Here is a 15203-nt window from a genome sequence, read left to right as displayed (position 1 = left end):
GGGGGGAGCCGGCCCCCACCCCGGCCCCGCCTGCTCAGCATCTGCGCACCCACACCCCACGCCAGCCACCCCGCAGTTTTCTCGGAGGCCGGGACTGGGGCAAAGGAGGCTGCCTTGTGGGGCAGAGGGGACGGGAGGCCGGGCCGCGGGGCAGGGCGAGGGCGAGGAGGGCTACGGCGTCCCTGGCCGCCGCCCAGCGGGCGCGCGTTCCCTGGGCAAACAGGCAGGGGGCAGCTGCAGAAGCGATGGTGGGGAGGTGCTAGCAGACGGTGCCAGGGGGGCGGCGGGGGGCGGGGACTCCTGGGGCCCCGCCCCCGGGGCTGGGCCTGGGCGAGTGGGAGGGGCGCCGGGTGGGAGCTGGAGGCTGTGGGGAGGAGAGAGTCGAAGGGGGTCTCCTTCTCTGGCAGGGTGGGTGGAGGAAGAGAGTCGGTCTGCGTGTGTGTGTGTGTGTGTGTGTGTGTGTGTGTGTGTGTGTGTGTGTTTCTGTGTGTGTCTGTGTGTGAGTGTGGGAGAGAGAGAGCCTATGCCTCTGATTCTGGCTGGATGTGACTTTGTGGAGCTCCAAAGGGCCGTGCCGCCGTGGGGAAGTTTGCGGGGTGTGACGTGTCCCCTGCGGTGGGGCTGGGGCCTGTGCCCGAACGTGTGTGGACCTGCGGGTGACTTAGCGCGTGTCTGGGAGTCCGCATGGGGGAGCGTGTGTGCACTGGCCAGTCGCCGGCGGCCCCCCGCATAGAGGATCGGGGAACATACGTGTGCAGCTGTAGGTAGCACAGCAGAGACGCTGGCCGGGTTCTAATCCAGGCTCCCGTTTTAAATTTTTTTAAGTGTATTTATTTATTTGAAGAGAGGGAGAGAGACAGAATCCCAAGCGGGCTCTGTACCTTCAGCACGGAACCTGATGCCAGGCTCGAACTCCCAACCTTGAGATCATGACCTGAGCTGAAACCAAGAGTCCGAGGCTCACTGAGCCACCGGGGGCCCTGGGGCTCTATTTTTAGCCCACACCCTTTGGGCAAGCCACTTAACCTCTCCCTGCCTCGGTTTCCTCATCTGTAAAATGGGAACAGTAACAGTATCAGCCTTGGAGGCTGCACAGAGGGTTAAAATTGGGTCAAGCCCTGCCAAGCACTTCCATGTGTGGCACACAGTAGGCGCCGTGCATGCTCTGATGGCTGTGTGCCTGTGGTGAGCGCCCTAGCTCTATACCCCCCGGGGCTCCCTGCCACGTCCCTCCTTCCCATGCTGACTCAACCTCCCACCCGCCCCATGAGACACACTTTCCAGATCCCAGCTGGTGTGTGTCTGTGAGTGTGTGTGTAGACATCGAGGAGACAGGGAGTCCCAGATGCCATCCCTCTGGTTACCTGGCCCTTCTCCTCCCCCCCAACAATGTCCCCCATCCAGTCCTCAGTTTTCCCCTCTGGAAAATGGGGATCATAACGTCCCCTGTCTCCTGAGGTCTTTCTGAAGACCCAAGGAGTTGAATCGGGGAGAGGATGAAGTGACGTCAGGTGAGTCAGCAGCGGCTCCCTGCTCCACCAGTTAATGCCTGGCCTCATCCGCAGATCTCCATTGCGCCCCCTCCTCCGAGAAGCCCTCTCTGACCCCTCAGGTAGGGTCAAATGCCCCCGAGGGACTCCCCCAGCCCAGCCTGGGGCTGGGTTTGTGTCCTCGGTGAACCATGAGCCTGATGAGAACAGGACTGGCATTGTCCTGGGGTGGGGGGGGGAGTTCCTGAATGACACCCCCACGTTGTCCTGCGTGCATGGTGACTAGTACTTGTCCAGGGCATGTCATGTCCCCAGGCTGTTTGTTTTGTTAACAGTTTAATCGAAGTACAGTTTTACAAGCCTCAAGCTCACCTCTTTTAAACAGGCATTTCGTTTTAGGCTCTTTTTAAAAACTAGAAAAATCGGCCCCTGGGTGGTTCGGTCAGTTAAGCATCTGGCTTCAGCTCAGGTCGTGATCTCATGGTTTCTGGGTTCAAGCCCCGCATCGGGCTCTGTGCTGACAGCTAGCTCAGAGCCTGGAGCCTGCTTCAGATTCTGTATCTCCCTCTCTCTCTGCCCCTCCCCTGTTCACTCTGTCTCTCAAAAATAAATAAAAAACATTAAAAAATAAAAAAGTTTTAATGTTTATTTATTTAAAATAATGTTTTATGTTTTTTAAAATTTATTTTTGAGAGACAGACAGTGTGAGCAGGGGAGGGGCAGACAGAGAGGGAGACGCACAATCTGAAGCAGGCTCCAGGCTTTGAGCTGTCAGCACAGAGCCTGACATGGGGCTCAAACCCACGAACCGTGAGATCATGACCGGAGCCGAAGCTGGACGCTCAACCAACTGAGCCACTGAGGCGCCCCTAAAAATAATTTTTAATATTTATTTATTTTTGAAAGACAGAGAGAGATCATGAGCAGGGGAGGGGTAGAGAGAGGCTGTAGATTCTGAGCTGTCAACACAGAGCCCAATGCAGGGCTCAAACCCACAAGCTGTGAGATCATGACCTGAGTCAAAGTTGGATGTTTAACTGACGGAGCCACCCAGGCACCCCTAATTTTTAATTTTTTAAATTTATTTTGAGAGAGAGAGTGTGTGTGCACAAGCAGAGGAGGGGCAGGGAGAGAAAGGAAGAGAGAGAATCCGAGGCAGGCTCTGCAATGTCAGTGCAGAGCCCGAAGAGGGACCCGATCTCATGAACCATGAGATCATGACCTGAGCCAAAACCGAGAATAGTACGCTCAACTAACTGAGCCCCGCAGGAGCCCCTTCGGCTCTTCCTGTATATTAGCTCATTTATATTCCACTAATCTTCACAAAACTGGTCAAGTTATATTCCGTCATGGCTTCCATTTTACAGAAGAGGAAACAGATGTTCAGAGAGGTTTCCCGCTTGCTTAAGGTCACACAGCCAAGGGGGGGGGGGCAGAGTCAGGATTCAAACCCAGGTCTTCCTGACTGCCAAGTCAGGGGGTTCCCAACACTCGTCTCCGCTCTCCTGAGCATTGCTTGTTGAATGAACGAGTGAGCAGCAGAAGAGTGGACGGTGTGGAGGAATGAGGGAGTGAATGAATGAATGAATGAATGAATGAATGAATGAATGAATACAGGAGCCTGTTGTTGAGACAGAGACTCCACGAAAGGCGAGGACTTGTCTCTGTGTTCTCTGTGGCATCCTGGTGCCCAGGATGGAGCCTGGCACACAGAAGACGCTCTGTAAATATTGTTAAATAAACTCAAAATATTTAGCATCTGTTATGGCCAGAGCGGGACCAGAGCCAGTGTGACCTCTTGACGTGCTGGGCTGTGGGGAGATCCGGACATCCCAGGGCGTGGCTGGGTGATGACGGCACTAGGGAGACTGGGGGGTTCAGAGAAGCACAGAGAGTCTGTTAGGACACCCTTCAGTATTTTGACAACCTATACATCTGGACCAGTGCACACCACTTACATCTGCCTAAGGAATCAATGAAAAGGGGGCGGGTGATTGTCCTCCGTAGCCAGATGACCCTGAGAGACTGGGGCCAGAGTGATGCGCTGGGGCTGCGGGGCCAGAGTGATGGGGGGATGGGGTGGCTGGGAGACCAGAGTAGCGGGATGCGCTTGGGGCCTCGTCTGTTTCACAGAGCAGGGTTTTGAGAGTCAACAACCTGGACATCTGTCCAGGCCAGGATCCGTCCCAAGGAAAGGCTGGCGGGTGGGGGGCAGGCTGACTGAGGCCACCGCGTTCCCCCTCCCGCCCACTCCCCCAGGCTACGACTTCCCGGCGGTGCTGCGCTGGTTCGCGGAGCGCGTGGACCTCATCATCCTGCTCTTCGACGCGCACAAGCTGGAGATCTCGGACGAGTTCTCGGAGGCCATCGGCGCGCTCCGCGGCCACGAGGACAAGATCCGCGTCGTGCTCAACAAGGCGGACATGGTGGAGACGCAGCAGCTGATGCGCGTCTACGGGGCGCTCATGTGGGCGCTGGGCAAGGTGGTGGGCACGCCCGAGGTGCTGCGCGTCTACATCGGCTCCTTCTGGTCCCAGCCCCTCCTGGTGCCCGACAACCGGCGCCTCTTTGAGCTGGAGGAGCAGGACCTGTTCCGGGACATCCAGGGCCTGCCGCGCCACGCCGCCCTGCGCAAGCTCAACGACCTGGTGAAGAGGGCCCGGCTGGTGCGGGTGAGCCGCGCGGGAAGGGGGCGGGGCAGGTCGGGGGCGGAGCCAGCACGTGCCCCGCCTCCCGTCCCCTTAGGGCTGCGGGTCTCCGAGGAGTTAGATCTCTAACAGATTCCCCCGGCTGGATCATTCTGGCACAAGGGGGAGTGGGGGGGCCCTGTGGCCCACCCACCTCCACGCGGCTTTTCCTCTCTGCCCTCCTCTCCCGCTCCATTCCCATCATCCATTGCACTTCATGCTGTCCTTGTGGCTCAGACCTCAGGGCCTTTGCACTTACCATTCTTGCTCCTGGAAACACCCCCTTCCTCGCCCATCTCCCACAAGGCCCTCCCACTTGGCGCACTCCTCACCTCCTCCTCCCAGACTTTGCTCACTCAGGAAAGCTTTCTCGCACGCCCTGCCTTTTTAAGACTAGAATCCTCTCCCCCGCTCCCGTCATGCTTTATCCCTGCTGTAGTTTTCTTCACAGCCTTCATTAGCACCTTACACTATCCATTCTTTGAGTTTCTGGGTTTCCTGTGTGCCTCCGCCTGCATCTAAGCTCCAAAGAATCAGAGATATCCGAATTCGTTCACTGCTGTACCCCCAGCGCCTGGAACAGAGTCGGTGCTCAGCCTGGAACAGAGCCGGTGCTTCGTAAATATTTACTGAACCGGTGGTATTTGAACAAATACTCAACAAAGCGTGCCCGGTGCCTGGCCCTGTGTTGGGGGGTACTGAGGATACAGCAATGACCAACGCAGTTCAGGGGAGGGGACAGACTCATTCCCAGATAGTGATGGCCAAGCGTGGACAGGGCTGGTTCTGGGGAGCTCAGCGGGGAATTGGGGCAGGGGGCTTCTGGAGGAGAAGGCATCTGAGCTGCAAACTGGAGGGTGAGGAGGGGAATTCTAGAGAGTGGGACCAGCAAGTGCATGGACTGGAGATTAGGACATAGTTCAAGAGAGAAGGAGGATGTCAGCGTTGAACCCAGTATTGACAGTGCAGGTAACGGAATCTGAGGTGTGAGGTGGGAGGGAGTCAGACCACCCTGGGCGGTGGCCTAGAACCTGCACTATGCCCTGAGGGTACTGGGGAGCTATGGAAGGATTCGGAGCAGAGGAGGGACAGAGTCACACTCGGGCTGCCTTCTAAGTGGGTGGATTCAAGGACGGTGAGACTGGGGCCAGAGACCAGGGAGGAGGCTGGAGGGGAACAGGGCCTTGGGGAGGAGGAGAGCACTGGTTTGAGAGGGATTTTGGAGGCCAACTGGAACATTCACAGGGGAGCCTGCCAGGGTGGAGGTGGGGCAGGAAGCTGGCGGGCAGGGAGGCCTGGGAGGTTATGGGAGGTGGAGGAGCCTGAGGTGTCGGTTTAAGGAGCAGCCGAGAGGGGGTGAGTCAGGGCCCCACCCCCACCCCAGGAATCCTCCCTGGGAGGGAGCGGCCCAGCGGGATGGCTCAGCCTCCAGAATCCACCTTTGTCTCCTCTCCCCGTCCAGGCTCGGCACTGTCTCGGTGTCTCTGACTCTCTCTCTGTGTATCTCGTTTCTCCATCTTTCATAGCTGAAGTCTCTCTCCCTCTTATGCCTTCTCTCGTCCTCCCCCTAACCCTAACCCTCATTCTTTGACCCTCCTCTCTCTCTCTCCCTCTTCTCGCCCCACCTTCGTTCTAGGTCTCCCGCTATCTTCCTCCGCGTCCCTCAGTCCCCCCCCCCCCATCGCCCTCATAACCCACGGACCCCTGTCCCCAGGCCCCCCTCGGGGAAGCGATCAGCGGCGGGTAGCGGTGGCCCTGGACCGTGGGACAGAGGGGCGGGGTCGGGCCGGACACCTGGTGCCCCCACCAGGCGGGAGGCGGCTCCGGAAACCCGGACAAACCCCGGAGCCCGGGACCCGTGCCCCGGCCCAGCCCGCCCTCCCACCTTATCTCTTCCTGGCACCTTCCCCCGCTTCCTCTCTGGAAAAGCCATCAGCGCCCTCCCGCCGGGCCTCTTTCAGGGTCCCGGAGGAGCCGCTGTAGGCCCCGCCCCCTCGCCCCATTGGCCCGCTCTCGTCGACCCCGCCCGTCTTCCTGACCACGCCCCCGCCCTGATTGGCCCCTGGAACCTCCAGCCCGCTCCTTACCTTTCCTCCTGCGGTTCCTTCTGTGGCTCCCCAGTGCCACTCACACGGGTCTCCTGTGACCGAGCCTCGCGAGCCCCTCCTCTACCCGTGTCCCCCCAGTCCTGCCCCGTGTGCGATGCTGCCATCAGACAGCAGCCCACGCCATTTACCCCTCCACGCGCTTTCCCCCGACAGCAAGGGCCTTTCTGGACTCTGGGTAACTACCCCTCGGTGCCTCGGTTTCCCCGTCTGTTCGATATACGGTCTGGATGAGTCACGTGGCTCCTCCCTTTGGCTGAAGTCATCGTAGGTGCTAGAAGGAGTGATTTCACTGTGTTCTTGAGGCCAAGGTCTTGGGAGGGTCTGATTGTAAAGAGGGCAAGGTGCCCCGAACCTCCTTACCGAGCTTCTCTGAGGCGACTCTGTGACATTCATTCAACAAACAGTTACTGAGCACCTACAACGTGCTTCCTCGCTTTTCTAGGCCCTGGGGTTACAGCATGGAACGAACCAGATAATGTTTGGGGTTTTTTCCTTGTAGAATTACTTAAAAAAATTTTTTTTAATATTTATTTTTGAGAGAGACACAGTGGGAGGAGGGGAGGGGCAGAGAGACGGAGACATAGAATCCAAAGCAGGCTCCAGGCTCCGAGCTGTCAGCACAGAGCCCTATGTGGGGCTCAAACTCACAAACTGTGAGATCATGGCCTGAGCCAAAGTCGGAGCTTAACCAACTGAGCCACCCAGGCGCCCCGAGAATTAATTACTTCTTAATGGGGGAGTGGATATTAAACCAATGAATAATGTTATACAGTAGTGTATGTGATAAGGACCAGGAAGGAAAATGAAGCAGAGGAGATTGGTGGGGGCTGGTTTTAGGGAGGTCAGGCAGGCCTCCCTGAGGAGGTGCTACTGAGCAGAGACCTGAATGAAGGAGGGAAAGAGTGGAGGTCTGGGAGAGGCCCTACCAGGCAGAGGAAACAGTAAGCGCAAGGGCCCTGGGGCAGGAACAGGCTTGACGGAGGAGCCCAGGGCGGCTGGAGGAGACAGAGTGGGGGGGGGGGCCGGAGGTCATGAGGACTCAGAGCCAGGCAGGGGCCGCCAAATTATTAGCATTCTAAACCTATGATTCATTAAGAAGAATGTTAAAACGAGTCTTTTCTGTTGAACATTTAAGACCATCTCATGGCAAAGTGTTTAAGCTCAGTTAAATGTGTTCCTTCCCACCCCTGGTCCCACCCATGGGCTCCCAGGGCCTCTTGCCTGGAGGTGGTCCCCATAAGTGGTCACTTGTGTCTTTTTCCAGATGCATTCTATTTTTATTTAAGCGTTTGCAGTTAATTACTGAGCTTCCTGTTGAAAAATGCAAGTGTTCATTCTTCTGCCCCCCTTGTTTGTTTTTTGATAACTTACGAGATTGGGGATTAAAACGTTCCCAAGTTCATTGCTTTCCTCCACAAGTAGTTCTTGAGTGCTTTCTGTGTGTATTGTGCCGGGTGCTGGGGACACAGGGAATAGATTAGGTCCCAGCCCTCCTGGAACTCACATTCTGACAGTAGGAGACAGAATAAGTAAACCACCAGATAAGTAAAACAATGATAAGCTGCAATAAACATTGTCGGGGCGGGGGGTGGGGGAAAGTGAAGGTAGAAAATAATTGGATGGTGGTCGTTGGGGCACCTGCGTCTCATAGGATGGCTTCTGTGAGGAGGTGACATCAAAAGGAAGCTGAGGGGGCCAGCTTGGGGAGATCAAGGCAGAGTTCCAGGCAGAGTGGCATGTGCAAAGGCCCTGTGGTAAGGGAAAGGTTGGCAGGCTGGTACAAGGAAGCAGGTGAGGGAGCTGGCACGGTGAGTGGGTGGGGGGTAGGGAGAGGATGTTGGATGAAACACCAGGAGCCAAAACCATGGAGACCTCACAGCTTTCAGTCACCGGAGCCCACGGCACTCTTAAAAATGATTGAGGGCCCCAAAGACTTTGTGGGTACGTGGGTTGAATCTGTCTATATTGACCATATTAGAAGTTAAAACTGAGACGATGTTCAATATGTCTTGTCATATGTTTTTTTAAAATTTGTTTATGTTTATCTACTTTTGAGAGAAAGAGCGGAGACAGAGTAGGAGCAGGATCAGGGGAGGGGCAGAGAGAGAGGGAGACACAGAAACGGAAGCAGGCTCCAGGCTCTGAGCTGTCAGCACAGAGCCCGACCTGGGGCTTGAACCCACGAACCGTGAGATCACGCCCTGAGCTGAAGTCGGACACTCAATCGACTGAGCCACCCAGGTGCCCCGACCTTGTCATATTTCTTAACCAACAATAATCATGTAATTGTTAAGTAGCAACGTATTTCTTATAAATGTCATCGATAGGTTATGATAGTTTCCTTTATATTGATACTCGAAAATAGATATCACAAGATCACTTACAAGAGCAGTATAAGCCTCCCACGTGTTAAGCTCGCTCCGTGTTTTATGACAATGATTTCCAAACCCCCCAAAATTACAGAGGACGGTGGCCCTGTTGTCCATTTTTTGCAAATCTTTTTAACGTCTGGCTTCCTGCGTTCAGTCAGTTAGTTTCCAAGTGGCCTTTAAAAACTCCACTGTCCACTGAGGGGAAATAGCCCCTTTGCATTGTTATTAAAATAGTTTTGACTGTGTGAGTCCCTGAAAGGGCCTGGGGCCGCGGGGGGGCGGGGGGGCGGGGGGTGGGTGAGGGGAGGTCGGGATCCCTGGGGTTCCCTGGACCACCCTTTGAGAACCACTGCTGTAGGGCCTTGTTGGCTATGGCAGGGATTCTATACTCGGACCAGGAGCAAACAGACTTTGGGACAGTGTCTCCTGGTCTGGTGTTTGTTCCTAAAAAAACAGAAACCCGTCTCCAGCTGCTGCTGCTGCGTGGAGAAGGGATCATGGGGGCAGAAGAGGCCAGAAGACGGGCGGGGGCGCCTAGCGTGTCTCCCCAGGGAAGAGATGCTGATAGGTGCCACGGGGGCGGGGGGGGGGGCACCCGTGGTGGACAGGAGTGAAAGCAGAGGGGACGGAAGTAGGAAGCAAGAGGAAGGGGGCTGGAGGATGGATGGGATGTGGCTGGTGAGGGGTAAGGAGAAGCAAATCCGGAAAGGTTTCTGCAAGTCTGGCCTGAGCTGGGAAGGGAGCAGCCAGCGTGCCATGGAGAGGAGGGAGGGGCCGCCCCCCCCCCCCCCCCCCCGCGGCTGCAGGGAGCAGCGGTCACCCGCAAGTGCTAGAAGGCACCTTCTCAGGCCCACACCGGAGCTCGGGAATCAGAGGAGCCCTGGGGGCGCCGGGGGGTTCAGTCTCTTGAGCGTCCAACTCTCGACTGTGGCTCAGGTGGTGCTTTCAAGGTGCGTGAGTTCGAGCCTACGTCCGCCCCACCTTTCTCTCTGCCCCTCCCCAGCTCGCTCTCTCCCTCTCTCAAAATAAATGAAGTTTATTTAAGAAAAAAAAAGCAGCTCTAGGCGGGGGAGCGGGGGCACAGGGGCTCAGGCGACCACTGGTCTCCCCCCGCAGGTGCACGCCTACATCATCAGCTACCTGAAGAAGGAGATGCCCTCCGTGTTCGGGAAGGAGAACAAGAAGAAGCAGCTGATCCTCAAGCTGCCGGTCATCTTCGCGAAGATTCAGCTGGAGCATCACATATCCCCCGGAGACTTTCCGGACTGCCAGAAGATGCAGGTGGGAGGCGGCCCCGGGAGGGGGTGGGGTGGAAGGGATCTGCTACTGTCGGCTTTGGGGTGGGGCCTCGGACACCGGAGGGGCGGAGCGAAGGCTCTGGAGAACACCTCCTGCGGGTAGGTCCCCGCAGGGACCGCAGGGACAAGGGAAGGAAGAGAAAACCTCAGATGATTGGGGTTTACTTAGGGTGGAAGTTTGCTTCCCTCCACAAAGTCCTAGGAGGTGGCCCAGGGCTGGGGTGGTGCTTTACAGAGCCAGGGACCCTGTGCCCTTCTTCATTCTCCTCCATGCCTGGCGGTCCGGGTCCAAGAACCCCAGATTGTACAGAATGGCTGTTGAAACTCCAGCCATTTCATCTGCATTCCAGCCAGCAAGAAGAGGTGAGAGAGAAGAGGGGGAAAGATAATGGTACAGTCTCTCTCTTTCTCTCTTTTCTTTTTAAGATTTTATTTTTAAGTAATCTCTGCATCCAGTGTGGGGCTTGAACTCAACCCCAAGATCCAGAGTTGCATGCTCCACCCACTGAGCCAACCAGGCACCCCTATGATCTCTCTCTTTAAGGATGTTTTCTAGAACAGTGCCATCCAAGAGTTCCTTCTACCATGTTGGAAATGTTCTCTGTTGTGCTGTCCAATATGGTAGCTACTAGCCCCATTAAAACTGAAATTTTAAGGTTTTACTTAATTTTAACTAATTTAATATATTTTTATTTAAAAATTTTTTTATGTCTTTATTTTCTTTTGAGAGAGAGAAATAGAGAGTGAGCAGCGGAGGGGCAGAGAGAGAAGGAGACACAATCTGAAGCAGGTTCCAGGCTCTGAGCTGTCAGTACAGAGCCTGACGCAGGGCTGGAACCCACAGACTGTGAGATCATGACCTGTGCTGAAGTGGGCCTCTTAACCAACTGAGCCACCCAGGTGCCCCTAAATTTATACTTTTGGTTTTTATTCATTTTGAGAGAGAGAGAGAAAGAGAGAGAGAGAATGCGTGCATGCATGAGCATGAGCAGGGGAAGGGCAGAGAGAGAGGGAGAGAGAGAATCCCAAGCAGGCTCCACGCTGTCAGCACAGAGCCCAATTTGTGGGCTTGATCTCAAGACTCTGGGATCATGACCTGAGCTGAAATCAAGAGTCGGAGCTTAACCTGCTGAGCCACCCATGCGCTCAGCACACCCCTGAACTATTTTAAGTTTAAATGAGTACAGGTAATGCCTCTATTTTGGAAAAGGCAATTCTGGAGTTGTGGATGCAATGCGTGCTGATATCCAATTGGCCGGAACCTAGTCATGTGACCCCAGCTGGGTGCAAGCTGGGAAATGTAGTCTTCCCTCTCCGTGGCCACTGCCCAAGTAATGTTCCCAGCATCCAGTACCGAGGAAGAAGGGACAAATGGATATTGGGGCTCCCCTGGCACGTCCGGGCCTAGGATTAAGCAGTGCTGGAGAAAGCACTGGGTCTGGGTGCTGTGCTATGGGGTGAATGAAGAAGTGACAAAAGAACACAGGGACAGAGGTCCAGGCTCAGGCATGGAGGTGGGGACTAGCCATAGTTTGGAGACTGCATTAGGCTGATACTCAAAGAGCCTGTGACCTTTGGTCTGAGATGTTTTCTAACTTCAGATCTCGAGGAATTACGGTAGAGTGAATTTCGTGTGGGCCACTTATTAGCTCTGAGAGTCTGGGCAAGTCACCTTTTCTGAGCCTCAGTTTCTTCAACTGGAAAACGGACACTGCGATAGGATTCACCTATTGCTGGGAGTGCTGAACCAGCTCGCGGCCTGCTTGGTATAGCGTGTGGCATGGAGTCTGGGCTAGATCAAGGTCTTGACCCCAATGCTGCTGACATTTGGGGTCAGGGTGTTGGTGTCAGGGTCAGGGTGTTGGTGTCAGGGGTGCCCTAGGCATCCTCCTGGCCCCTCCTTGCTAGATGCCAAGAGCACCCCCAGTTGTGACGATCAAAACCATCTCTAGATCTTCCCACCTGTCCACTGGGGGGACACCATCACCCCTGGTGGAGAATCCACTGGGCTGGATACACAGCAGCTGTTACCATGACACTGGTGTTTCTCCAACACTTTATCTAGATGAGGTCATCCAGCCTTTCCCACCCTGCAAATGAGGGGAGTGCCAGTGTTGGCGATCCGTTTTCCCAAACGTGGAAACTGAGGCCCAGAGAGGTGGAGTCACTTGCCTGAGGACACACAGCTCCTACAGGGCAGAACCGGGGCATCCTGGCCCTGGGGTCCGGACCCCCAGCCCTCTATGTCCAGGTCAGCATGCCGCTCCACCTCGGCTCCGGAAATTAACACAGCGCCACGAAATGGATCAGTCTTTGCTGCGACTGTCCTGGGCCAGGTGACTGAGGCTGCAGGACTGCAAATCCCCGCCCACAGCCGCTGGGGAGGAGGGGCTCCCAGGGTCTCCCAGTGATCTGGCCACCTCACACCTGACCTCCAAACTTGGTAGCGAGTTTCTGTGAAGCGGGGTGACAGAGCTAAAGGAGCAGCGAGAATGGAACTTTCTTAACTTGCATAGCGGTGGGGGTGCTCAGCCAGGGCTGCCATGGAGGGTGGGCAGGCCCAGCGGTGCGCTGAGTCATTGGAGGGGCCCCCATCCCCCCTACGGTCTGGTGATTCTGTGGGCACACCGGACACGAGGGGGAGGGCTACTGGGACCTGCTGCCCAAGTCTCTTCTGAGTGGTAGGTGCCCAAGGGGAATGCGTTGTGCAGGGATCTGAATTCCCACGCCCTGGCCACGTTCGCTGCCCAGGGGTCCTGGTGACATGTGGGGCTGGGGACCTTGAGGATGATGCCCCCTGACTTCCCAGTATCCCCCCCATTTCTCCCGTCTCTCCCACCCCCCCAACAGGAGCTGCTGATGGCTCACGACTTCACCAAATTCCACGGGTTGAAGCCGAAGCTGCTGGAAGCGCTGGACGAGATGCTGACGCACGACATCGCCAGGCTCATGCCGCTGCTGAGGCAGGAGGAGCTGGAGAACACGGAGGCGGGCGTGCAGGGCGGCGCCTTCGAGGGCACCCACATGGGCCCGTTCGTGGAGCGCGGGCCCGACGAGGCCCTGGAGGACGGCGAGGAGGGCTCGGACGACGAGGCCGAGTGGGTGGTGACCAAGGACAAGTCCAAGTACGACGAGATCTTCTACAACCTGGCGCCGGCCGACGGCAAGCTGAGCGGCACCAAGGCCAAGACCTGGATGGTGGGCACCAAGCTCCCCAACTCGGTGCTGGGGCGCATCTGGAAGCTGAGTGACGTCGACCGGGATGGCATGCTGGATGATGAGGAGTTCGCCCTGGCCAGCCACCTCATCGAGGCCAAGCTGGAGGGCCACGGGCTGCCCGCCAACCTGCCCCGCCGCCTGGTGCCCCCCTCCAAGCGGCGCCACAAGGGCTCTGCGGAGTGAGCCGCCACCGCCCGCCCTGCTGTGGCTCCCCAGCTCCAGCTGGCTGCACGCACGTCCCTGCCCCAGCCTCCCACGCACGCCGCACGCTCACCAGCCCAGCTGTAAGGATGGGGGTCTCTCCACCCACCACAGCCTGCCACACAGTGGGGACCGGGGGAGGGGCACGGCTTCTCTGCCCGGCCTTTGTACCCCACCCTCACATACACGTAGGCACATCACATTAACACACACACACACTACACACAACACACAAAGAGGCATCAACTTGATCACGGGCCACTCAAGTATTCATTGAGCACCTACTATGTTTGAATGTGCACGGCCTGCTCCAGGCACTGGGGCACAGCAGAGAGACAAACAGATACTTAGATCTGCCCACAGGGGGCTGACATTCTCAGGAGAGAGCACCAAAGTAGTCACACAGACACACACGTGGCCCTAACCCGCCTGATCCCCAATCCTAGGCAGGGATCCTCGCCTCTCTCTGTAGTTCAGTGGCTGTTTGAAATAACTAACAGAAAGGTTCCCTGGCCCCACTTCTGGACACCTAGGCAGGGACCCCCCCGCAAACCCCACTCTATCATGTTCTCAGGCCTTGGGACCACGGGGAGCTGGAAGGGGGAGACAGGACCTCCTACTTCCTCAGGTGGACCCGCCCCTCTCCCTGCCCCCCCCCTTCTCACCACACCCCTTGCTTCAGTGATTCTTAGGCGACAGAAAAGCCCCTTGGATCCTAGCTTCTCCCAGACTGTGCCCACTTCGAGGAATTTTTGTCCCTGGCTCACCTGCCCTGGTTTGAAAGCCCAGCCTGCCCGCTCCCTCCCCCAAGCTCCCCACCCGAATTTTAGACAGACCGAGGCGCGGCCCGAATTTTAGACAGACCGGGGCGCGGCCTCTCTGCCATCAGCCCATCTTTAAGTAGCGCCTCGACCAGATATAAAGGCCCTGGGGCTTTATTTAGTCCCCTTTTCAAAGGGACAAGTCGTGGGGGGGGGGTAGGGGCTCTTGGTGCAACAGCCCTCCCTCCTCCTCCCTAAAAGGACCGCTCGCGCCCCGCCCCCCCCCCCACTTTCTGTGCCTTCACCACACACTACTGCTTGACCCTTGTGGGGGACCCAATGGGGAAGATGGGACAGCTGACTCAGGTGGGGACGATGCCCCCCTCCAGGGTGCTCGCCGGGATTCCCCCCTTCCCGTCGTCCCCCTCCCATGCCTGGGAGGGGCCTGTGACCCGAACCGCGATCGGCGTCCCCACAGAGCAAATAAAGTCAAGGCTTCTTTCCACGTGGGAGTCAGGCTGTCTTGGGACGGGTTGGGGCGGGGGGCGGGGCATCGGCCCCCCCCCACTCCGAATCCCGGGGAAGGAGAGCACTGGGTGGGACTTGAGAGGGGGGCGGGGGTGTCCCCTCCAAGATCTCAGGGGCAGGGGGTGGGGTGGAGGCTGTGACTCAATGCCGCGGAGCCTGATGACTCAGGCCCGGGCTGGGGGCCAGACCGACATATTTTCCGAAGAAAAGTTACAGTGGGGCCCTCCCTCCGGGACATCCCTCCCTCCCTCCTCCCGCCGCGGGGGCCTGGGAACCAAGCCCTGGGGCGTGGGGCTGGGAGCGCGCTGGCCGGGGCACCTCGGGCCTCCGCCCCCCGCCCCGGGCGCCGGCGTGCAGAGCCTGGTACGCGCGTCCTGACACGTAACGCCCGGGGACCGACGGGCTCCTGCGGGATAGGAGGGGGCGCCGCCCACTGGGACCACCTCGTGCACGCGCGCGCTCACGCCCGAGGACCTTGGCCTTGGCTCCGCGGCGGACCCCGCGGGCTGAGCCCCCGACACACGCCCAGACCACGCCCA

General features: G+C 57.4%; 1 protein-coding gene across 1 annotated transcript in view; it reads left to right on the top strand.

The window, feature by feature from the left end:
• EHD2 (EH domain containing 2) overlaps window positions 1-14641 on the top strand; it is an 18519-nt gene extending 3878 nt beyond the window's left edge. Inside the window, exons 4-6 of the mRNA XM_029924554.1 lie at window positions 3750-4162; window positions 9774-9938; window positions 12806-14641. Of these exons, the coding sequence (XP_029780414.1) occupies window positions 3750-4162; window positions 9774-9938; window positions 12806-13357 (1130 nt within the window). The 3' untranslated portion in view covers window positions 13358-14641. The remainder of the gene's footprint in view (window positions 1-3749; window positions 4163-9773; window positions 9939-12805) is intronic.
• Window positions 14642-15203: the final 562 nt, after the last annotated feature.

This window comes from Suricata suricatta, chromosome 16 (assembly GCF_006229205.1).
Source record: "Suricata suricatta isolate VVHF042 chromosome 16, meerkat_22Aug2017_6uvM2_HiC, whole genome shotgun sequence".
Taxonomy (NCBI): Eukaryota; Metazoa; Chordata; class Mammalia; order Carnivora; family Herpestidae; genus Suricata; species Suricata suricatta.
This window is presented reverse-complemented; position numbering and strand designations above follow the sequence as displayed.